The sequence below is a fragment of the Vipera berus genome (assembly GCF_964194415.1).
Source record: "Vipera berus genome assembly, chromosome: 1".
Classification (NCBI taxonomy): domain Eukaryota; kingdom Metazoa; phylum Chordata; class Lepidosauria; order Squamata; family Viperidae; genus Vipera; species Vipera berus.
Window position 1 is genome coordinate 42,026,086 of NC_138202.1, and position 26,473 is coordinate 42,052,558.

Sequence of the window (26,473 nt, forward strand, 5' to 3'; positions counted from 1 at the left end):
TCCAAAATCCAATTATCCAGCAGAGAAACTCCATAGCAGGCTTAAGTGTCAGAATACATGGTTGTTCAACCATGCTTTGGACCAGTGTTTCCCAACTTTGGCAACTTTAAGATGTGGGGACTTTGACTTCCAGAATTCCCCACCCAGCCAAGGTTGAGAAACATTGCTTTGGACTACTGATGGGTATAGCTCCAGCCTTTATCCACCTATATATTGATTTAATATATTAAACAATTTCAGTCCAGATTGCACCAAAAATAAAACCACTGATTTATGGCCACCAAAACTTGTTTGGGTATACCTATGAACTTATTAAACCTCCTCTTGATAAAATTTATACCTGGCAATCAGCATATGGTCCTGAATATATGCTAGGAATTGAGGATAGTCCTTCCTTGCAATGTATAAGCATTCCCCATGAAGGCAAAGAATCTTCAAGCAGTTAAGCATGTTAAAGAGAATATCTGGCTCTTCAAAACGTGCCATTTCCTGTGCAAAATTTGGTAAAGAAATAAATAAAGTATGGTAAAATTAATTTTGGATTCCATACAAAAATAATAAATTTCAAACACTCTGAAATAAACCAAAATTGTAACAACTGAAACATAACTTGATTTAGTAGATATAGTGAAGGAGGATCAAATTTATCTAAGTGCTATTCTTTTTCACTTTTTGATGCGTAGCTTTTTTTTTAGAATTGTATGTCCTAAAAGTGGTGCCTTATTGAGTTTGAGTTCTAAATTATTAAATTCGTAAAGATATTTTGAAATAAAAACTAAAAGTGAAACTTACCTGCAATATTGTGTATATGAGTTTCAAGGTCACTGGGAGCTGCTGGTAACAAAATTTCCTTTCAGTGTCATTTTTTATGGGTGCTAAAAATTAACATAAAAGATTACAATATTTCTGAAAAATAAGTTGAAACCGTTTATTTATGATTCCCACCTATATTTTTTTTTGCACTGAGTATATCCAAAACTCTGTATCACTCTGGTATTAAATTTAGGGGCATAGAGCTTTGATACTTTAATGGCTTTTCATTATTTGTAAAAAAAAGTCCTCCAGGGCATGCAGACCTTCCAGCTGGTGAAATAATCATTACTTGAATTCGGTTCTAATAGACTGGATAGCATAGTTCAGAAACCCCCATTAATACCATTTTCAGATGTTGTGTTACCCTTTTTCCAGACATTCTTGACCTAGGAGTGGAAATATTACCTGATCCAGAAGGTGCTGATCAATTAATCTGGATGGGAACAGAATGACAGACCATTTGGTTCACATTTAATTTTTTTAAAAGATCCATCTAGGAATCCACACGATATTCGGTGTTTTTCCTTTCTTTTTCTGTTTTATTCTATTATTTTTCCATTATTGTTTCAATTTTAAATTTGAGGATATTGCCATTTACTGAATACTATGATCTCCTCTTTTTTCTTTGGCATACAGATATTCCTCAATTTACAACCGGTTTCTTAATGACAAGATTACAGTCGACTTCCCCATGGTTACTTCTGTCCCATGTTTGAAGTTACATCCCTGAGCATATTTGGGGTGCTTAGCAACTGACTCATTTTTATGGTCATTTGCAGTAATCCATCTCATGTGACCTCAATTTGTGATGTTTTAGCGCTTTCTGGTGTTTATTTCAGTTTCTGGGGGAAAACATCCATTGGGGAAAATGGATTCAGTTAACAACCGCAGTGTTTATTTAATGTCCATCATAAAAAATAGCCATAACTGTGTCTAGTCACATGTTGCCATGTTGTATGATCACAATGACTAACAACCATAATGCCAGACTCAATTACTATTGCAAATTGAGGACTATCTGCATGGATCCTTTTCATAATAGCATTCATTTTTCCTATTCATTCAGAGAAGGACGCTGTGACCCAGCAGGAAGGACAGCCATGTATATTTTATGTAGGTGGTTGTTGTTCCTTGGGCATTGGTTTTGCTGTTATTTTTGTTGTACTGATTACTTTATAAATTTATTATTGAAAAATGATGGACTGGACTGGATGGCCTTGGACTAGAACAGCATATAAGTAGATAAATATCTTTTGACTATTCAGTTTGGTCCTGATGCATCATCAGCAACTTCTGACCACAAATTGTTTGTTTTATTGGAAAATGTTTTAGAAGACTCTAAATACATAAACTCTTTTCATAGACAACTGAAAGGTATGATTAAAACAGATTGTGGAAATTTAGGGTAGACTTGGATTATCCTATTTTAGTGAGCCAATACTGCCTCTTATATCTCTTCTGAGTTTAAGATGATACAACGTCACATCAGCAGATGTTTAAAAAGGGTTATATATAATAATTTTCATCCTGGAGATTTAATATACTTCAGAAGCTTTTGCTACAATGGGAACTTGCTCATTAGTAGTCCCATTTCATTGTAATATTTTCACTACTGTTAGTGTCAGTTTGTGAAAGTAAAAAAGGCTGAAAGATATTAATGCAATCTTGAATCATGACCTGTAAACATGAAATGTATCAGTTTGTAAAAATTTTCTGAGCTTGAAACGGAGCCCTCCCAAAATATGAAAAATTTGGGAAAATATTTACTACTTTGAACTTAAAATCCTGGACTGAACAATATTTGCTCATTTTCAAATTATGAATTGGTTGAGACGAAATCAGTACGATTTTGTAAGATAAAAGTTTGATTTCTTGTTAAAAATTGAATGCCTGTTATATATCTGCACTATAAGTAGGCTGTATCCATTGCAACTGAAACAGTCCATCTGCTTTCTGTTGGTCCTCCTCGTCTCTTTCCTTCTATCTTTCCCAGCATGATAGACTTCTCCAGAGAACTAGATCTTCAGTACAAAGTACAAGTCCGAAGTAGGATAATGTAAGACTAGTCATTTGTGCCTCAGGTGATAATTCTGGATTAATTTGCTGAATGAACCATTTGTTTGCTTTTTAATATACATGATGTTTTAAAGTGTCTTCTTCAACCTAAAACATTAATATTCTTTCCAGGGCTTTTTTCCTCATAGAATGCCCAGAACAGAGTTCTGGCACCTTTTTTGGATGGAACCTTTAGGGTAGGCAAGGCAGGTTGTATGACATATGTGAGTTCTGGCTCCTTTTTCTTTTACAAAAAAAGCACCGATTCTTTCTATTTTCCTTCTTCAGGGACGACTCACACCCTGGTCGGTACCTCTTTACTCTCTTTACTCTTTACTCTCCTACCATCGGATAGGAGATATAGAAGTATTGCCAGCCGTACCAACAGGCTGAAGAACAGCTTATAATCCATGGGCTGTCAGGCTCCTGAACAGGAAATAACTCTATGTATGATTGACTTGCAAGGCCGGTGTGTTGTGCAGTTAGCTCACATGGTGTAACGAGATGGTGGGTTTTTTGTCACTGTGAGTTGTGGTGGTGGTGGCATGAAGGGAGACTCAACCAATCTCACTGTATACATATTGTACTTTGATAATAAAGGTTCATTCATTCATCTTTTGCTTCCATAGTGTAAAACTGGGAAAACCATTAACTACATAGTTATGATCTTTGTAAGTTTAGACACAGCATGATAACTAAGTATTTTTCCAAGTTCTTCACTGCTGGTTTACAGCATATTTTCTTGACTTCTGGTTCCTTAACTGTTGAAAGTTTATTATAAAAGGCAGAACTCATACACTATTTAAGTATCTTCATTGCCATTCTAAGACTGATTACTGTACTTGTCATTAGTTTGGTCTTTACATTTAATAGTCCCATTTTTTTTCACTATCCTCCTTGACTTTCATCACTAAAGCTTGAAAATAATTTTCAATTTCTGAAGCCAGCTGGAACATCTGGCATCTTCTGCCTCTCTGTGTAGGGCTCTAATTTGTGTTAAATGATCTTAAGCATTGCTAGCATGGTGAAATTAAGAATATGGAATAATTTCAACATATACTTTGTTGGTTCTCCTTTTTTAGTATTGAAATATAGGTTGGCATAGTTTGGATATGATCTTTACAGATTCTTCTTCAGTTGCTTGGAATATTTCTGTAGCTATTCCATAAATTCCTGTATCCTTCTGATTTTCACATTCATTCTTAACAACACGTTTAATTTCATGCTACAGTTCTTTTGGTTCTCTATACATAAGATTCAGAACTTCAAAGTGATTTCTGATGTTCTCCTTAAAACTGGTGGGTATATGCTCAAGATCATAAATGGAAACTAGTTGGCTTTTTTCTTTAGCTTAATTGGGAGCTTTCATATGAGCAGTTCATGATCTCTTCCACAGTCAGCCCCTGGCCATTTCTTTGCTGTACAACTGAGTTTTCTACTTCCCTGGAGCAATAATATAGTCAATTTGATTTCTGTGAATTCAATCTGATAAAGTTCACATACATGGAAACCATTCTGATTACAGGTAGTCCTCAACATATGACCCTATTAGAGCCCAAAATTTCTCTTGCTAAGCAAGACAGTTGTTGAGTTTTGTCCCATTTTACAACAAACAGTTGTTAAATGAATCACTGCAGTAGTTGAGTTAGTAACATGGTTGTTAAGTGAATCTGGACTCCCCATTGACTTTGCTTGTCAGAATGTCACAAAAGGGGATCACATGACTCTGGGACCCTGCAACAGTCATAAATACATGCCAATTGCCAAGTGTCCAAATTCTGATCACATGACCATGAGGATGCTGTAATGGTCATAAGTGTGAAAAACTATCATAACTCACTTTTTTCAGTGCCATTGTAACTTCAAATATTCCCTAAACAAATGGTTGTAAGTCAAGGACTACCTGTATTGGAGCATTGTGTCAGCAATGCAGAAATCATTGATAAGTTGTTTTCCTGCTTCATTTCACTTTAGCAAGCCCTACCCTTGCTTGCTAAAGTGAAAGTCCAGCTACACTTTCCTTCGTAGTTACTGCTGATGTTAGCACTTCAATCTCCAATCACAAGCAGCGCATCTTGCTTGGATCTTCTGCCAGTTTCAGATTGAACTTGATTATAAAGCCAGTGATTGCACTATACTCAAATACTGTCCTTGCTATATCCTTCCTATAAAAGCAGTACTGTTCCTACTTTGTTTTTGTGTTTTGAGAAATATCTTCTGACTGTCCAATTGCGTTCCATTTAATTTAATTGATGTCTAAGTTGTCAATCCAGTCAATTCATTTCATTTTTCACTATGTTGGTTCACATGCTCTATTCCAGGGGCCTAAAGGATGTTACTGGTTTCTGGAGGGGAATTTTCTACCTTTCTGGCAGGCAGTTCAGTTCAGGGCCTGGAAAACCACTGGTAATGGGAGGCTAACCTACCATTAGAATGAATGATCTCACGATGCCTCTCTGGGGCTAATCTCAGTTGATATCAATATTTATTAAAGGGAATGAAGGGAAATGAAGTGTCAGAAATGACAAGTGGAAAGTGAGTTCAAATTAGCAATGTCTCTATGTTATTTATGGGGTGTATGTAGGAATGTATGCATATATATTTACACACACACACACACACACACACACACACACACATATATATATATAGAGAGAGAGAGAGAATCATGAGATTGAGGCAAGTTATAATAGGTATTGGCTATTTTTCAATTTTAATCATTATAGCATTTTAACTTTAACATTTTTAAAAATAATACCTGTATTTTCTGTTGCTACTGTGTGGTTCCCTGGGTTTTCTCCATGCTCTTGGGCAGATTTGTTTTTCGCATCCCCTTCGGTTCCTATAATGAACTCTGGTTTGGAATCAAGAAGACTGTCCTCTAAATTATCTGTCGGTTCCTTCAAATAAAAAACAATGTTCAGTATCCACATGTACATATTTCAGGGCAACATACAGTCAAGTGCCAGGGAAGTCTGGAGATTCAGGCAGTTCAAATGCATATAAAGGTTTATTGCAAGCTTAAACTATCTACAAGAATCTGAGCTATTAACAGTCAAGGGAAATTTGCAGGACTTAAGGATAAAAAGGAATTTAAGGTGGGCTGGACTTAGATCTCTTGTGGGTACGCATGAACAAATGACTGATGGTGAATTTGACCCCTCCCTCGAGCTCAGCCTCGTCATCTCCTGCAAATACTTTACATACAGAACTAAGACTAATCAACAGATACTAGACCTTTCAATTTTATCTTTTGCATATTTTTATAACCATCAACCAGACAAGAAAGCCCTACAAGAATTATGTCTCACCCTTCACAAAGTTGACATTTATAAGCTGCTATGGCTGAGAGTCAGAGTAGGAGAAGCAACCATGTTTTTTAAACAATTTGTAATAATTGTGTAAAAATTGTTTACTATATTTCAACGTCATTATAGAGCATCCATTTTCACTGAGTTTTATTGTTCTTTGTAATCTTTGAACAAAAATAGGATCCTTGCTTTTACCGGTAGTCCTTGACATACAACCACATCTGAACTGAGAATTTTGGTCGTAAGTCACTGTGGTAATAAATCAAGTCACCACATGTCTGGACTTGATTTTTATGGGCATTTTTATTGTGGTTGTTGAGTGAATCACTGGTCAATAAGTGAATCACATTGTCATGAGTCCAAATCCAGTTTATCCAACTGGCATTTTTTTGGATGGAAAAGAAGATGCAAAACACAATCATGTGACTGTGGGCTGTTGCAACTGGTCATAAATATGAATCAGTTGCCAAGTGCCTGAAATGTGACCATGGGAGTGATGCAGAGGATATAACTTCAAGGACAGGTTGTATGTAACTTTTTTGAGTCCATTTAACTTTGAACAGTTGTTGAGCAACTAGACATAAGTTCAGGACTTTTTCACTATTAAGGTGAAAAAAAATGATGACCTTCCAGATGTTCCTGAACTACATCTCCCAGCAACCTTACCAATCTAATAGTAATTAAATTTAGGAAATGTAGCAACATTTGAACAGTGACAGTTGGTATTCTATACCCTTTTTAGTTGCTGTTGAATGGGGCCTTGAGAACTTGAAAGTTAATACACCCATTGGATTTCTATGTAGATTTTTGCACAAATCAAATAGCATATTGTATATTCAACATATGGAACACAGAAGGCAAAAATATCACAGTCATGACCTAGATATATAAATACAATAGGAATTTTTCTGGATACTTTTTTAGATCCTTTCTTTAATTTGCTTACCACCAGTCTGATTTCTTCTTTGGGGGCTAATCTTTCCAAGAGTTCACAAGCCAGCTGATAGCACAAGATACTAGATTGGCACAAATTGCATTCTACTGCCTTTTCCTCTTTTTGACAAATATGGGAGCCACCCCAGGGGGCCTGGAATACATTGTTGATGATAGAAATTATGTCTTTGGAAATGCTGTTCTCCAAGCCCAAGGTAATGCCATCATCTTGTAATTCCATCTGAAAAACACATTTTAGGAGGAATCATTAACAAAGTAATTGATATATAAATATTGGCAAAGGGTAAAATCAATAGAAGAGTACCCTCTTAAAGGTGCTTTTAATGTATTATTTACATTATGTCCTATCTTTTCTCTGGGAGCTCAAGAAAGCATACATAATACATTTCCCTCCAATTTTACTCCACAACAACTCCCCACACACACACACACACTGAATCATCTTCCATGGCTCTGTATGTATTTTAATTTAGGTCATCCTAGCCCTGGTCCAACTAACTAAATTAGTCTACTAACTAATATACAACAGCACATCGGCTCTTAAAAGCTCCATGTATTTGAATAGCTGAAAAACAGACAAAACAAAATCAACAAGTGACTTGTTACTATTCCCTTTGAAAATTAGTTTTAGTTGAATTTCTTCCTGTCAAACAGCTGTTCACAAAACAGCTGCTTGTGGACCACTAAAGGTTGCAATACTATATTATGTTCTGCAATTAGGTGTCACTCATAGTCTAATGTCTCTTACTTCCCCTGGCCATAGAACCTTCAATCAGATCTCAATTGGTGACTGGATCAGATGTACAGTGTTACATTTGGTAAAGTAGTTATAATCCAGTGCTATATCTTATAAGGCTTTATAGGTTAAAAATAGTGTTTCAATTGAGCTAATAAACCTGTTAGTAGCCAATGTAGTGACTGCTAGATGGACGTAACAATGGGTTTTCCCAGTTAGGAATATGAATTCTGTATTCTGCACTAACTGTATAGGACACACTGCATTGAACCCCTCTATGTGGGAGATGAGTGTTTAAGAATGTTGACAAATAAATAGTCCAGTTCAGTAGTGATTACAGTGTGGTTATGGGTCACCAAGATCTTACTATTACATTTATGTCTTGTCTTTATATCTTGTCTTTCTTTTGTGAGTTTACAATATTGCACATGGGAAGTCTGCCTGATTTTTATCCTCATAACAAACTGGTGAGACAGATTGTGCTGAGACATAATAGTTGTGTCAAAAAAAAATCACCCCAGCCAGTTCTATTGTTGAATGGGAATTTGAACACGAGGCTTCCCAGGCCCAATCCATCTCAATCCTTATCAGGGCTTTTTTTCTCATAGAACTCTCAGAACGGAGTTCCGGCACCTTTTTTGGATGGAACCTTGTAGGGTAGGCATGGCGGGTTGTATGACATGTTTGAGTTCCGGCACCTTTTTCTTTTACAAAAAAAGGACTGATCCTTATCATTAATTAGATTTATTATAGCCACCCACTACAAAAGAGTCTAGCTAAATCACATTGTCTCTTATTGTTCCAGTTCTTCTTGTTCTTGTTCTAGCTAGCTGAATAAATTAATCAGACATCCATCTGACCTGAATTCAGATTAAAAAGAAGATTGTATATGTAATATTTTTGGCATATGAATGCAGCACAGATTCCATGGTACTCATTTCCCAAAACTGGCTTACACAGTATGTTCAGACAAATCATAATATACAACACAGAGATGAGAATTATAAAACTACTTCTCCATATTAAAAATAAAGCCTGTATGAATCACTGTGATTCAATGTGATTCAATTTCAGCTTGAAATTGTTAAAACAGGTATGATTCCATTTGAGTTGCAGTTTGACATTCAATTTTAAACTGATTAAACTACTTTGAGATTGTTGATTCAATCTTTTTATTGGATTCATGATAACAGGAAAACATTAAAATAGTTGAAGCTGCTTTTGATAGTCTGGAGAGAAAATGATAATAGTAAAGATGGTAAAATACTCAGCAATTGGCAACACTTAGCACTAGCCTTGTCTGGATCTGGATGCCAAATAGAGCCAGGTTTTATTAATATATAGGTAGGGAACACCAGGGCTGTAGACTAGATTGGTAAATTGAAAAAAAATCCCATTTCTATATAGCTCCACAGAAAACTACATAATTTTATTTATTTATTTATTTATTTTTGGGACTTATATGCCGCCCTATCTCCCGAAGGACTCAGGGCGGCTAACAACAATAAAAACAAAATACAAAAGTTAAAAGAAATTAAATAAACAGCCCCAATAAATAAGTTAAACTAAACAATTAGAAATTAAAAAACATTTTAAAAAACCCTGTCGTCAGTCCAGGTCAGCCTGATGAAAAACGAAAGTTTTAAGGCCACGGTGAAAGGACCGGAGATCCGGGGCCATCCGGAGCTCAAGGGGGAGTTGGTTCCACAGGGCTGGCACTCCGACAGAGAAGGCCCTTCCCCTCTTTGTGTGAGCGCACTGGGCGATGGGAAGTCATTCCCGGCAGCAGACGGTCCTGCAAATATCCCAGGCCTAGGCCATGTAGGGCTTTAAAGGTAAGTACCAGCACCTTAAATCTCACCCGGAAGACAACCGGTAACCAATGCAGCTCATGCAGGAGGGGTGTAATATGGGAGTATCGGGATGCTCCCATCACTACACGCGCGGCCGCATTCTGCACCAGCTGTTTGTTTGTTTGCTAAGTCATCAGGAGCTGGACTTTTTTTTGGCAGAGATGAGGAAAAGACAGGACAGCACCCACTATATTTTACAGGAAAGAGCTCAAATGATTTGGCCAAATCAGTGCAGAAAATGTCTTACAGGTAGTTCTTGTTTAAGCAATCACAATTCAAACCAGCAACCTGGTCATTAAGCAAGATATCGCTAAGTGGGGGGAAAATCATGTGACTGCAACTATTATTTTACTTCAGCATTGCACTGCTTTTTTTAAAAATCCCATTTATATCCCGCCCTTCTCCGAAGACTCAGGGCGGCTTAAAGCACAAATCAATGTGCTTAGCAATAGCCTTCATTCTATGTATATGCCTGCTTATTAGGGCTTTCGCCCCCCCCCCAAGCGGCATTATTACAAAGTCAGCTTATTGCCCCCAACAATCTGGATACCACCCAAAAAAAGCTCAATGAGCCCAAATCGCAGGGTTTCTAAACTCATCTGATGAGGAAGCTGGCTAAAAGGGCAAATTTTATAGCCCTTTTCCCCCACTACCCTACCTTTGGGATACTCACCTGGCACTGTGATAATTTCTAAGCACATTGATTTGTGCTTTAAATTGTAAGCCGCCCTGAGTCTTCGGAGAAGGGCGGGATATAAATGGGATTAAAAAAATTAGCAAGAAGAGAATGTTTGCATTTACATGCATTGAAGAGGAAAGGATAAAAGGAAAGTAAGCAGGCACACAATAGGGAATACACTTCAAAAGGAATGCCTTGGTGCCAGCTGTTTGCCTTTAATGTAAAACTGATTAGGATTTAGTCAGTTTCAGGCAGCAGCTGCCAGCCAACTGGGTTCTAATCAACTAATTAAGAATACAGAGCTGAGCTGGTTAACTTGCCCTTAGCACTTTTTAGGGAGTGAGAGAAAAGCAGCTCAGGAAGAGACAATCTTATTTAGACAATCTCTCCACTCTGGGGTGGTGATGGGTCAAGCCAGGACAACGTGTACTAATTAAGTGTAACAGTAAACACAGGACAGAGAGAAAGTGCTTCTGTAAAGGTCATAAATACAGGATTGGTTGCAAAGTTACTTTTTCATCACTATTGTAAAAGTGAATAGTTGCTATCTGATAAACAAGAATTATTTGTATTCCAGTTTAAAACAAAAACTATAAAAACTATTAAAGTTCTTGCTTGTCCATTTCCTTTTCTCAACATGACATGAATGTCCACTGGCTTCCCCTTCCTTAAGGGCGCCCCTAAGGAGTTAGCTTTTCTGCCTCCATTTTCCTGCCTTTAGCAGACTTAAAGGTAAAGGTTCCCCCGCACATGTGTGCTAGTTGTTTCCGACTCTAGGGGCCAGTGCTCATCTCCGTTTCAAAGCCGAAGAGCCAGCGCTTGTCCGAGGACGTTTCTGTGGTCATGTGGCCAGCATGACTAGACACCAAAGGCGCACAGAACGCTGTTACCTTCCCACCGTAGTGGTCCCTATTTTTCTACTTGCATTTTTACGTGCTTTCGAACTGCTAGGTGGGCAGAAGCTGGGACAAGTAACAGGCGCTCACTCTGCTATGTATGCGGCACTCGGGATTCAACCCGCCAAACTGCCGACCTTCTGATCTACAAGCTCAGTGTCCTAACCCACTGAGCCACCACGTCCCTTTAGCAGAGTTACAATACACTATAATATCTGGCTGGCTAGATTCATTCCTCCTGGAAAGGTTCACCTGCAACTTGGGTTTCCTTTATTTCAGGCTGGGCAGGACACATTGGCAAGGCCTCTTCTGGATGGAATTGAATTGTATCAGGGCTGTGCCTTACTGGCAACACTCTCAGTTAGTTAGCAGAGCAGCAAAACCAGACTAGCATTGCCAGAGATACCTAGACCATACAGAAGGAAATCAGGATAGAGATGACTAGCCACCTGATTTGCTTTGCTGTGTAGCAGTAAATCTGCTTCAATCTGTAAATCTGTTTTGACTGGATAATTCAACTGAATCTTCGTTAACTAGAAGTATGTATTTGAAGCAATCCACAGTCCTTCTAAAAGATGCATGAAGAAAGCTGTAGGAGGTTTTGATAGGGTAAGTCAATTGAGCAATTGACTATTTACATCCTGAATGCTGCATCTCCAAAGGATTGTTTTTATTGAATTTTGGGCTGAATATAGGATTCAGCTGAACAAAGTTGCCTCAAACTGCAAAATGAATGCCATATAAATTTAATAAATAACTAAACTAAATATAGATCTTTGACTCAGATTCAAATTCCTGACAGTATGTTGTGTGAAATCAGTAATTTTCAATCAATATTTATCAATTACACTACATAGCCATCCAACATTAGAGCAGGTTATTAATGATCCTTTTCTAGCTCTCCAGAAACCCTCCACCCAGCCAGCAAATTAAATAGTCACAGAATCTCATGATATTTTGATTTGTTAAAATATCTGGGCTATTGTACCATGGATCATGATGCCTATCAGCTGGAAAAAAAGTAGTATGGTTTTAGTTTCTTGGGTTCACCAAAAGGCCAAGAGGACTCACCCAGGCCTAGTGAACTCTTGACCCCAAAAATCTGAATACCACTGAATCTTTCTGGATGCATATAAATAATCTCTGGCTTGCAAATTGGCACCTATATAAAACACTAAGAGGTTCTTTAAAATGTTCCCAAACAAGATATGGTTATATCTGGATTCTGTTACTGACCATGTTTACAATATTGGGATGTAGACTATTTACCTGCTTCAAGATGAGATCAAACATCAGGATGAAACAACTCAAATTCATTTCATCATCATCACTGTCAAAGTCAATGGTCCTTCCTCCTCCAGGGTGTCCAAAATTTTTGAAAGGACTGCGGAAAGGGCTATGCATGGGGCTGCGAAATGGACTCTGAAATGGACTTGGGAATGGACTCAGTGCATTATGCTGAACTCTGTGCCCTGGATCGGAAGCAATGCTCACCTAGAGGGAACCAAATAACCAAATAACTAAAATAACATACGAGACAGCGAGCTCCTACATCCATGGTGGCGAACCTATGGCACGGGTGCCACAGGTGGCACGCAGAACCCTCTCTGTGGGCACGCGCATCACCCCAGTCCTAGGCCTTCAGCTGGGTTTTATAAAACCTTTTCACTTTAGGCCTCCGCTGCTGTGTGCAAAAAAAAAAAAAGGTTCAATCAATCAATTTCAACTTCTCACAGGAAAAAAAAAATCTCAAAAAGTTGGGATTGATTGAACTTTTTAGTCCCACCCAGTCTGCCGTTACCACCGCAGCCACGCCCACCCAATGGGCCAAGCCCACCCAATGGGCCACACCTACCCAATGGGCCACGCCCACCCGGCCCCCAACGATACATAAGTGGGTTTTGGGTTGCAATTTGGACGTTCGGTCTCTAAAAGGTTTGCCATCACTGTCCTATATGCTTAATTTAGGAAAATACATTTATTTCATGATAGAATTGTGCAGAAGACACATTTTTCCCAGTGTGAAGATACAGTGTAACCTGCTATTAACAAAGCAGTCATAAAAGCAGAAAAACATGATTTAGTAACAACAGGGTCATTGTATTCCAAAATGCTTTTCAGAGATCCCATTTAGCTGTTTTAGGTGCCACTGAATTGTTCCATTCATGACTGATGGAACAGTTAAGTGGCACAAATTAGGTGCATCTTAAGTCTTAATAAAATGATGCGACAAACAGCCAAACTACATTTGACATATCTAAAGGAGCATCCTTTCTCGTGTATTTCTCTCCGAGGCCTAAAAGATGCTTGGTACCCTTCCATGAGAATATATAGAGATGAAGCATCTCCCCCAAGGGAGTTCTATTGTCTTCTTGAGGCAAGGCAAAAACAGTTCTATTAAAACTTTTACTGTTAAATCTTAATTTGTTCTAATGTAGGGGAATCCAACCTTGGCAACTTTAAGACCTATGGATTCTCCTGACAGTATTCCCCGTTTTATTCATTCTTTTAAATTGGAGTGACATTTGAGCTATAAAAATCCAAACAATCATAAGAAGGTAACAGAGAAGTACATAAAAGTTCTTTTCCTACCATCTAGCAGGCTACAGATTTTTGCAGTTCTAATATTTGAATCATGTGAATCACCCTGATTTCTGCTATCCAATTGCTGGTTTAATTGTTTTAATTGCTTATTTAGCCTACTGAGTTAAGTAGTTTGTGTTTTTTATAAACTTTTTATATAGGTTTAAAATACCCATAGACACCTCTGTTTGGAAGGTTACTCTTTTATGACTCGTGGACTTCAACTCCCAGAATTCCTGAGCCAGCTGGCTCAGGAATTCTGGGAGTTGAAGTCCACGAGTCATAAAAGAGCCAAGGTTGCCTACCCCTGGTATATACAGTTTAAACAAGCAGGAAGTGTTTTCTAAAAAACTAGTTTAGGTCAAGCCAGGGGGATATAGTTCAATATATTTTATATTTATATTTTACAACCCTCCAACTGAAATTATGTTGAAACGCTCAGAATCCTTTATAGTTGGCCATGATAACTAAAACTGATGGAGGGACAATCCTTTTTTTCATAACAGAACTTTTTAACACCTACTGGTGTCCCATCAATTTCATGCTTCCACACTTGCTACTTGCAATATTTGCAGAATTCATTATAACCTCTATTAGAATTTTTTCTCCCTATATACAAATAATATGAATAAGGAATGGAGGGATCTAGACTGGGACTGCAGCAGATAGCAAATGACTAAGCTTTCACTCCTAATAATTAATGTCCTGATCCAGGTCAAAGACCTAAATTTGCTATTTAGTGGGTTTTTGTAAATAAATGAATAAATGTACATAACTGCCAATTCTACGAAAAAACATCCTGTCTACTTTGAACCTGATTCCAAATGCATTTTTTGCAATGAATACATTTATAATCTTCAGCAGACCTTCCTGTTAAGTAAGTAAGTTCAGTTTTATGCTTAACTGCATGCTCAGCCCCGTTCATTTCAAAGGACTTCAGTTTAATCACACTTCATTTTCACTGATTGCACTTACTGACTTAGTCAAAAAATAAATGCAAAATGTGTCTCCTGTTATAAAGGAAATTGATAATGAATTACCCTTCGAGCTGCAAGATTCCCAATTATCTCACTGACTCTCGATTTTCTTTGATTTGCCAGTTCTTTCACAGAATTAACACCATCAGAAAACATACTGATTACCAACTGAAGTGGAACTACAATGTCTAATTCAGATAACACCTGAAAAAGAGGAAGAAGACAGCGTTCTCAGGTTCAACTAAAAACTGAAGTGCTACTGTATATTTTAGAAACTAGGTCAAAATGAAAAACGAACTTAAAACATGCATTTAATTTAGTCCGTATACAGATTAAGATCTAGAGCGTGGGGGTTGAAACTGTGATATCTGTGTGATATCAACTGAACTATAGCCTATGGGTGGATTATACATGACACTAATGAAGTTTGTGTGAGATTGATCTAGGCTTACCAGTAGTATGATATATTAATTGTGCCACTGAACCTAAGATTTATGGTTTAGCAAAACATACAAACCCATTTTTTTATTATTTGTTCAACAAATCAAAGTCAAATAATCATGGCTTAATATATGTGAACCCAGCTTCTGCTTTTGGGTTGGCTTCCTCAAAGAGACTCTTAATGCAAGTCACCTAAAATTGTTACTTAAGCCTTAATTTCTTAAATGTACATCTTTCTGTCATGACAAAACTTATGTATAGAATGACCACATTGCTTTCTAACCAGACAAAACCAAATGCTGATCTGCTTAGCCTCTGCATCAGATGCCTCTGTATGATTTCTTGAGATTGTATTAATTTCATAACAGGTGGCAAGCAAAAGGAAGTAAGGGTACAAACCTTGTAAGGTATTTTATGAAAATGTCTCACAAATCACAAAGCTTCATCATAGGTAGCTCCAAGACAATAACAATAGAAGCCACCTAATGTTTTCCTGGGATATTGCTTGGGATATTAATTAATACTAATAATTAAAAAACATGATAGACAAATTAAATAATTAGTAGGATTAGTATATATTAAAATTTTGTTGATGCACACAATCAATACTATCTGGGAACTATGTCTAATCAACACACTGGAATGTGCTTCCATAGGATGACTTGAGCAAAGATATGTCAGCACTCACATGAAGCCAGAGCAGAGCTTGTTCTTGAACAGAGGATGGATATCCTGTGAATCGACAGCTTATGAAGCCAAACATTTCCTCCAGAGAAAAAGGGAGTGGGCATAGCTCAATATCAAACATTTTACTACAATGCACAAAGACAAAAGATTGATTAGTAGGTTCTTTAAGATGGCTGTCAGAAAGAGCAAAGGCTGCCCACAAAAAAATAAAAATGACACTTAAACAATTCTAGACACCTGAACAGGAAAACATTACATATATGTAAAGGTTCTACGACATATAGCAGTAGTTTTTACTGGAATAAATTCCAAATGGAACTATGCGAATTAGTGGTCATTAAAAGAGCCAATAGTACTATGGAATTTTGAAAAGAAATTATGTAAGAAGATTCTATGAGAAGCATGAAGTGTAGAGTGAAAAATGTTTGACATATATGAAAGAATGGAGAAGAATTTATAATGTCAGTTTAGAAAGAATGTTGAGGCCCCTTTAATCCAAACTTTGTTCAGTGCAAATAATATAGAATTATAGCGTTCCTGTTTATGACTTTCCACCTTTGCTCAAATATCTCCAGTGAAACAGGACCATCAGTCCTGTAAGCTGCAGTAGTGTACATTCCTGACCATTAGGAAATTTAAATTTTTATAGTTCCTGTTATGTATTGGGCTCATTAGTAATACCACGTGGGTTGCTGGAGCAGCTAACGGCTCTCCAGCAACCCAGACTACAAGTCTCCATTGCTGTTATTGGTTATCCCTAGGCGGCAATGGTTGCTTCAAACTTATTGGCTGCCGCCTAGGGGCTAGACTATATATTGCAGCTAGTTACAGCCATTTCCTCAGTTCGGATTCTGCAAGCAATAAACCATGAGTTTTCCTGAACTCACTTGCCTCGTCTTCATTCCTGCACCAAAGAACCCACTACACAACACTGGTGACGAAAGTGGGATCCTGTTTCCCTGGAAAAAGAGTTGAAGTCTACAAGGGGAAGGCAGGGCACGCCGGAGGGAAAAGGCATTTCCCCCCCCCCAAGGTTGGCTAGCAAGCTATGCTAGCGACCTCGTGCTCAGTGGACTCATTCCCTGAGCCTGGGAAGCAGGATTCGGAAGAAACCGCAGGAACCAGCAAAGACAGAATGCCGAAGGTCGGGGGACTTCGAGAATTCGACGTGAAGAACCCAGAGGAATGGCCATCCTATTTGTCCCAGGTAGAAAACTACCTCCAGGCAAATCAGATCGTGGAAGAAGGACTGAAGGCCGCAACGCTACTCTGCCTGTGCAGCCCAGCAACCTTTGATTTGGCCGAGAACCTCTTCGCTCCAATGCTGATAGAATCGGTCTCCTACGCAGACCTCAGAAAGAAGCTAATCGAACATTTCCAGCCCAAGATGTCTGAAATGGCTTGGAGGTTCAAGTTTGACCAGAGAGTACAGCAAACTAGTGAATCAGCTTCAGAATTCATCACGGGCCTGAGGCAGGCCACTCACCTATGCAAATTCTCAAACTTAGAAGAGAGACTACGAGACCGGCTCGTCTGCAGCCTACGGAACCAAACGCTTCAACAGAGACTCTTTGCCAGACCAAACTTAATGTTTTCAGAAGCACAAGATGAAGTAATAGCCGACAAAGCCGCCGGGAGTGCAGTTCAAACAGTACAGCCCACCAAAACGACAAAGCATGAAGAAACGGTCCACCAAGAGGACACCAAATGCACCGAAGAATCTTCCAAGGAAGAAGAGCCTGGAATCAACCGACTCCAAAAGCAACCCAATGCACAACACCGCAACAGCCAGCAGCAAGAGAACACTTACAAGTCAGTTCTCTTACCTAAATGTAAAGGGTGCGGCGGCAACCATTTTCGCACTGATTGCAGATTCCGATCAGCCATGTGCAAAGCTTGCAGAAGGACAGGCCACATCGCAGCGGTTTGCAGAGCCCGCCAGAGAGACCAGCCACCCAAACACCAGTCGGAAGAACCGACTAGGAGAGCTTTAGCTAGAAGCTACCTTTGGTGGCCTGGTCTTGATAAGGACATTGAGGCACAAGTCCATGGTTGTTATACATGCCAGCAATCGAGGCCTGAAATGCCACAGGCTCCAGTTCATAGGTGGGAGGAAACGCACACTCCCTGGTCTAGAATTCACATAGACTACACTGGGCCCTTTCAAGGACAACTCTTCCTTATAGTTGTGGATAGCCACTCCAAATGGCTAGAAGTAATTCCAGTTCCTAACATGACTACTGCTAGGACCATCCAGGTGCTGAGAAAACTCTTTGCCACACATGGGTTGCCAGATGTCTTAGTATCAGACAATGGGGCCCAATGCATTGCTGCTGAATTTCAGGCTTTCCTTAGAGATAATCTCATCAGACATGCAACGTCTGCGCCTTTTCATCCGTCTTCTAACGGTCAAGCTGAACGCATGGTGAGGACAATGAAGGAATCACTCAAGCGCATTGTAACAGGTTCCTGGCATCACAGATTGGCAGATTTTCTACTCTGCCAGCATTCTACGCCCTGCACTGCTACAGGCAAAAGTCCTGCAGAACTACGTTGGGGGAGGCGATTGATCACTAAACTGGACAGGTTGCATCCAGATAGAATGGCAGCAGAAGCCTCTCGACCAAAACCCCCTAGGGGGCTGCAAATGGGCAATTGGGTTTGGGCCAGGAACTATGGTCATGGGAATCTGTGGGTTCCTGGTCAAATTACCAAAGCATCCAGGCCCCTGTCTTATGAAGTGGGGTTGGAGGGAGGGCGAGTTGTCAGATGCCACATTGATCAACTCAGAAAACGGTTTCCAGAATGGCCACTAAGTGAAGACTGCATCATAAGTCCCTCCCAAGATCCTCAAACTTGCGACCAAGCCAGTCCTCACATGGACTCTCAGGACTTTTCCTTCATAACTGAGGAGGAACCAGAGGGAGAAGTGGGGAGTCCAGGAATGCAACATGGATCCCCTGAAGGAGGAAGTCAACCGGACTTCAGCAACCGCTGTGCCTACTCTGCTGATCAGTCTGACTCTGGGGTGGACCAACCTGGAGAGGCCAACCAGAGAGCATCTAATCCCCTTGGACTCAGGAACACCAAGGGACACAGGTCTACCCAGCCCACTGGATAAGCTGGTAGACCACAAAGTGACTGGAACTCCAAGACGTTCCACTAGAGCACACAAGCCTCCTTCATATCTTGCTGATTACGTTGTAAAATAAAGACTGTATTGTATTGCAACTTGCCACTGTACTACAGAAACTAGCGTTATGATGTTAACTGTGTGGTGTGCTGTCAATGAAGGCCTATTCATTCAGGTGCTATGATGTTAACTGTCTAGTGTGCTGTCAGTGAAGCCTATTCATTCAGACGTTGTTAATTAACATTGTAACCTATATGGGTTTTTTTCTATTACTATTATTAAGACTGTTTTGATAAGGAGTCTTGATAATTGCATTAAGACTAACTTGTGTTATAAATTGTCTGATCTAAGAGGGGAAGGGTGTTATGTATTGGGCTCATTAGTAATACCACGTAGGTTGCTGGAGCAGCTAACGGCTCTCCAGAAACCCAGACTACAAGTCGCCAGTGCTATTATTGGCTATCCCTAGGCGGCAATGGTTGCTTCAAACCTATTGGCTGCCACCTAGAGGCTAGGCTATACGTATATTGCGGCTAGTTACAGCCATTTCCTCAGTTCAGATTCTGCAAGCAATAAACCATGTTTTCCTGAACTCACTTGCCTCGTCTTCATTCCTGCGCCAAAGAACCCGCTACACAACAGTTCCCTCTTTAGAAAGTAACATAAATATATAATTTATGGATGCTTATATTGCCTTTATTTTTGTATTACATTTGTAAACCATTCTGAACTGATAATGAAATGGGAAGGAATTCAAATTCAACTGAAGATAGATAGATAGATAGATAGATAGATAGATAGATAGATAGATAGATAGATAGATAGATAGACAGACAGACAGACAGACAGACAGACAGACAGACAGACAGACAGATAAGCATCTCTCGCCACAGTCAAAATCAAGGTGTGATACATCGATTACTGCAACTCTTTGACTGCCCACCTTTTTTTAAAAGATGCAAATAAAGATTACACAATACCATGAAGAATTATGGTTTTAGGTGCTTGCTCTTCTACGACTTGGAATTTTATCGATATATCAATATCAAGAACTAATATTCAGCCTATAAGTTCCTAAATAACATTCACAGGCCTCCAAGACCTGAATCACTGTAATCAAACCTTTGGCTAAGGAGCAATTTCAAGAGGTTTAGAATTTGAAAGTGCTTCCTTGTAATTCAAACTTTGGGCCCAATCCAGTAATGATGTTTATGGAAAAAGCAACTGAATTTTCTCCAAGGGCTTGAAATTTCATATATGTTACAGAACATATTTCATGTCTGCATTCTATTTACAAAGTTGCAGTTCAGATACGGTAGGTAAGGCTTGGATTTCTGTCTGAAAATCTAATAATATATAAGCTTCAATTCCTCCAACAGGAATTTAAAAGACTGCATATTGTTCCACTTACCTTAATACTTCCCTGAATTCCTTCAGTTGATTGTCTGGCACTTCACTCCTGACGGCTTCCAGCCATTCTGGCATAATACAGTCCCACACAGGTTGATTGATTACATTGTACGGAATTAAGCAGAGGATCCGATTCAGACCTTCCTTTAATTGCGTCACAGTGCTACATGACTTATCCCAATATCCACCTACCTGAGGGCATTGCCAAGGGGGAAAAAGGCTGTATTAAATGTCATATAGCAAGTCATATGGTACTGAAGGCAACCAGCATTACGTTCTCTTTTTGTGTACAATAAGCACTCAAAATATTAAACACTGTAATAAACACTGGATCTAAGCAGGTTTATCTGTGACACCGCTATAAATCAAGAACTACAATTCTTACCCTTGCAAACTCCATTGGTTTAGGAAGAAGGCACATCACCATGACATCAAATCTGACATCACACACAGTTTTCAGCCATTTAGTGACAAATTGGGGTTTGAGTTTCTCCACTAGGCTGCCAACTTCATCATCCATCATATATGCTGTGGAGTGGAACCACTGGAAAACCATGCTGACGAGCCGAGCCAAACTCTCTGTAGGGGTATTCTCACTAGGGGTGCAGAGGCTAACCTGCAAACAAAATGTTCTCAGTTTTTCTCTTTCTCTTTTGCAAATTGCCTTGTGGAAAGACAAGAAACAAGTGCGTTTTCAGATAGATTGACTAACCAAGGCACAAAATCTTGGGGGAAAAATACTATTCTGCTGCTATCAAGCTCAGCCAAAAACATTGAGAAAGCAATAAACATTTAAACATAAGTAATGAAATTGTATACAACTACTAGCTTGTATTTGTTCTAATTGGGACTTATCTATTAAAAGGTTCAAAACGAGATCCAGATTCAGTTTCTAACAGATCCTTGTGCAATATTCCAATATGATCAACTCCAGACAAAATTATCTTATTTTCATCTACATTCAGCACAGATTGTACTCCTTTTGACCATCTCTTATTTGTTCTTTGGTTTAATACCATCCCCTTTAAGAAGTTGTTTAACTGTCGTTTATCCTGACTATTAAGAAACATGTCTGATAAAAAGGTATGCTTCTCACATTCCTACTTCAGCTATGCAGACTATATATTCAGGAATCCATCTATAGATCACTTCCCTTTGTTAACAGATTGCCATTGATGCTATATTGAAGGACTTTTGATTAACTAAGCACTTTTGGGGGGAGCCTATACAGCAGTTCCCTTTTCATCCAGTTCTTTCTGTTCCTCACAGGTTATACAGCACCATTTTTTTTCTTGCTCCATGCAATTGATCACAATCTTGCATTTATTTGTGTATATAAAATGGAAAAGAGACTGCTGAAAAAAAAATCAGCAAGAAACACAACCTTTTCAGGGTATAAAATGGCCAAAGTCATGTCAAAGCTATATTTAACTTTAGTTTGATTAAACCATATTTAATATATATCATCGAGCTCTCTGGCCCAGGCTGAGAATTTTTAATTTTAATTTTAACTGGGGTTTTTATTTTCTCTCAGGGTTTCATTTAATCTTTTTTAATTGTTTTAACTTTTGTATTGATTTTCTTTTAAATATCCTGTAAACCGCCCTGAGTCCTTCGGGAAAGGGCGGTATATAAATCTAAATAATAAATAAATAAATAAATAAATAAATAAATAAATAAATAAATAAATAAATAAATAAATAAATCTTATACTATATACCATTACAATTAATGTGGCAATTAATGTGGGGGATACATTTGATCCTGATGCCTGAAACCATGTTATTCCAAAGACGGAGGTGGGGGGGGGAGAATGCATCCTTGGCTCCAACTACATCCCTAAAATTTTGCCAACTTTAGATCCTTCCCTTGAATTCATTCCTGTAGAAAACAATTGAAAGTATACACAAAGGATGACTTTGTGTATACAAAAACTTAGTATCTACAAAAATCTAAACCAAGATGCTGCAAATGATCAAACGAGAATTAGATGGATATTTTTAACATCTTTATAACACCATTATCTTTTTGACTAAACTTTAAGCTGCCCAGAATCATTCTGGAGTCAGATACTTCTAAATCTTAATCATCACCACCACCACCACCATCATCCGCTATGGTGTCCTCCAGAAGTGATAAACTGAAGTTTCCAAAATGCTACATGGGAACTTGGGAGTTGTATTCCAACAAAGAGTATTAGAATGATGCAAATTCAATTTGTGGGTGATACATTTTTAGTACTAGTCAAGTTGACAGAAAAGCTTTTGAGCTCTCCAGAAATGTTCTTTAGTCAGGGTATTAGAAAAAGACAGTTCAAACGTGAGAAGAGTGAACTAAACTTTTAAGAATAAGAGATTATATTGACCTATATTTCCCCCAATAGATAAAACCAAAATAAGAAGCACTGCACTGAGAAATAGTCTTAATCCCATAACAACTGATCAATAACTAAGCGGGGGAGCAGCTGCATTCACAGAACATTACAAAGCTAGTCATATCTGTTTACTTTTAGTCTATATGGATAAAATGGACAGAATTCCTCACATGTGTTTGGTGAGTTGCTCATTTGTAATCCCCTAGAGTCATCATTGTTCAAAGTATACATCCATGTGTTTGTTCTGCTGCGGTCATGCATATTTTTGAGGTTTTATTCTAGTCTATAATTCTATAGTCTGCCAAAGCTGTTTATGAAGAGACCTTCGCCAGATATTATGCCTTCAAACCAAATAAAAAAATGGGACGAACAAGATTCTATCATCCCCTCATATTAGGAAAACAAACATCAGAAGCCACGAACTTTCTCTATTCATGGAGATTTAGAAAACCTGGTCTCAATTCTACAGATGTGTTAGCCTTCAGCTCACATAATCTCCATACAGCAATAGACATTGGGAAGACTGGCTATGATGGGGTTAAAGTCCAGTGTACCTGGAAGGCACCATATTTGGAAAGACTGTTTTAATCTCTGAGATGCTTCTAATAATTCTTCTAGAATTTGACTCTAAAGGAAAGGGAGGAAAGCATACCTACCAGAAACCAGATTCCAAACTGGCTCAGAAGCCGCTGGTCATGCTTGTCGTCATCTTTGTTATCAAAATCTGTGTTGTCCAAGGAATGATGAGAGGAAGACAGGCCCAGCTGCCTCCTGCGATTGAGCTCGTACTCTCTTTGCTCAGCATGGAATTCAGCCTCTTTCAGCAGGCTAAAAGATGAAGAACACCTAAGATGAACTCCAAAACCTCGACATGAGTTCAGTGTACTAACTTTCAGTGTCAGGAAGTGCGGCTCCTTGGACTGGAACCATGGGTGAGTCTGACTGAGCATTGTGGGTTCAATACATCTGGGCGATACCAATTGGGAAAGACTGTAATAATGGAGGGCAGAAAGGAACATTTGGCTGTATTTAATTAAGCTGGTGAAGGTTACCTGATGACAGCTTCCACCGTACAGACTAATTCCTCAGCACCGCATTCACGGGTATTGATAGGAGGTGGTGACGTCTGATAAAGGTGGGTCTCTGCTGTTGCCCCAACTTCATTGCTGTGATGATTTGAGTGGCATCTTTTGCAGTAACGCACTGGCCTGTTACCATGCCGACCACAGCATCCAGCAGAGAAACATGTCACAACAGCCCTCCTAACATGTGAGCTGCAATTCTGCAAAAAAATGAAAACAAAATAAATGTGACACAGAAGTAAAAATCAACTAGCTGACAGTCAAATAAATTTACATTTAAAACATTACCTTGGAATGGGTCGAAAAGGTGACATGCTCAGAGAGTGGGGAAATGTAGAGTTCAGATGCGAGCTATAGGTAGTCCTTGACATATGATCACAATATTGCCCAAAATTTCCATTGCTAAGCAAGATAGTTGTTCAGTGAGTTTTGCCTCATTTTATAATCTTTCTTACCACCATTATTAAGAGAATCAATGCCATTGTTAAGTTAGTAACATGGTTATTAAATTAATCTGGCTTCCCCATTGTCTTTGCTTATCAGAAGGTCACAAAAGGTGATCACATGATCCTGGAACCCTGCAACTGTCATAAATACATGCCAGTTGCCAACTGTCCAAATTTTGATTGCGCAACCATGGGGATACTATAATGGTCGCGTGAAAAACAGTCACCTTTTTTAGTGCCGTTGTAACTTCAAATAGTTTCTAACTAAATGGTTATAAATTGAGGACTACCTGTACTAGATTCTAAGTTGTCACCCTTCTATTCAAAAATGGAAAACCAAGCTCCCAGTCCCAGTATTTAACACTCTATACTGTTTCTTGTTAAGCCTGTAAGACAGGGGTCCTCAAACTGGGCCACTTTAAGCTGGCTAGGAAATTCTAGGAGTTGAAGTCCACAAGTCTTAAAGTGGCCCAGTTTGAGGACCCCTGCTATAAGAGATGGCTTGCTTCACCTCAAAGAGGGTGCTTGTTTGACCTTGAAACTGTAGGAAACTGGCCAAACACTCCAAATGAAGTTTCTGAGTACATGCAGACATTTTTAGCTTTTGAACTAGTTTAAAGCAAAGGTTATGGCTACTTTTCTGTTAGTCATTTGGTGGTTGTATTCTGTTGTGAAGAAATTTTAAAAAGGTACATACCTGTGTCTTTGCTCAAAACCCACCTTCTGAAGGTATGCGAATACTATTCTTATGTTTACCTCCACCCATAATAATATAGGACAAATATATTGTGGATAGATTATGCTTTGCAATAAATCATCCTTCACTCATAACTATTGAAGAATTTTTGAGAGACAGAGAGACCTTGCCATTTGGATATTCAGCTCTTACTATATAATTTTACTACCAAGTTTTGGAGTTTGGTTTTAAACTTATTTGTCAAATTTATATAGCTGCCCGTCTCACAAAAAGCAACTCTAGGCAGCGTATATCTGATCTATACAAATTCTGCCATAGATTTGTATTTCCATAAACAAGTTATCCCAGTATATAACTACGTCCAGCATCTGAGTCACCATTAAGTATTTGACTCCACACTCAGCCATTATTTTATGCCTGATCTTGCCTGTAGATTATGGAACTCTACTAAAAAAAAACCCATCTAGATCTCAAAAAAAATCTTCTCATCTTTGCATAACATGACAAAAAACCAAAAAAGAAAAAAGAAAAACAAAGCAAGATGGAACTTCTTTTAACTTGATGTGCTACAAGATTCTGTCCTTTGTTTACAACTGTGAAATTCTGTTGCTATGGCTTGGCCCAATGCCATGATCTCTATTTGAATCATAGAGGACAACCACAATATTTCAGACAGAGCAAATAATCTTCTTTGGGGGAAATTGCCATCTAGAAGAAAAATAACATCACAAACATTCTTCCTTTCAGAGTATATCTTTGTTGTGCTGGCCCCCTAAACTACCTTTGTTGTCTCTATTCACTTCCACAGGCTTCTTGGTTTAGCAATTTTATATGAAGCATGCTTGTAATTAACCAGACATTGTAATATTAATAGCAGTAAAACAGCTCTTAGAACTGGAGGCTGAATGTCAACACATAATAATCAGAACAATTTCAGGATGTTTGAGCAAGACACGATGATTTACATAGAAAGACTTTTATACAGCATGTGATCATGAGGTGAAGCCAGAAACCAAAAAAAAAAGCTGAGTGATATCTCATCAGACATGCACTGCTACCTTACCTTTTTTTGACATATAGCAGAAATTTCAGCTATAAGGGAAGGGAAATTAAAATCAAAAGAGTTATGATCACTCTGCCACCAGGTGCAATAAGATAAAGAGGCCAATAAGTGACTTAAAAATTATCCAGTAAAGCATAATTCTAGGACAGTCTCTGGCTTCTGGATCTTATTGGGTTATCAGTACCTTATATGGAAGCTAATTAGAAACATTTACATTAAGTCATTATAGGGTATAGATGTATGGTAGGTCTGTCTGTAAGAAAGAGACTGCTTTGCTTTATGG

General features: G+C 38.5%; 1 protein-coding gene across 1 annotated transcript in view; it reads right to left on the minus strand.

Moving 5' to 3' along the window:
• The window catches only part of UNC79 (unc-79 homolog, NALCN channel complex subunit), a gene marked incomplete at both ends in the record, with an annotated part of 145,796 nt that overhangs the window by 79,811 nt on the left and 39,512 nt on the right, over positions 1-26,473 (minus strand). Inside the window, 12 exons of the mRNA XM_081344670.1 lie at positions 341-489; positions 793-875; positions 5,627-5,768; positions 7,126-7,353; positions 12,567-12,791; positions 14,921-15,061; positions 15,987-16,110; positions 20,530-20,720; positions 20,914-21,144; positions 23,559-23,730; positions 23,955-24,184; positions 26,191-26,219. Of these exons, the coding sequence (XP_081200796.1) occupies positions 341-489; positions 793-875; positions 5,627-5,768; positions 7,126-7,353; positions 12,567-12,791; positions 14,921-15,061; positions 15,987-16,110; positions 20,530-20,720; positions 20,914-21,144; positions 23,559-23,730; positions 23,955-24,184; positions 26,191-26,219 (1,945 nt within the window). The remainder of the gene's footprint in view (positions 1-340; positions 490-792; positions 876-5,626; positions 5,769-7,125; positions 7,354-12,566; positions 12,792-14,920; positions 15,062-15,986; positions 16,111-20,529; positions 20,721-20,913; positions 21,145-23,558; positions 23,731-23,954; positions 24,185-26,190; positions 26,220-26,473) is intronic.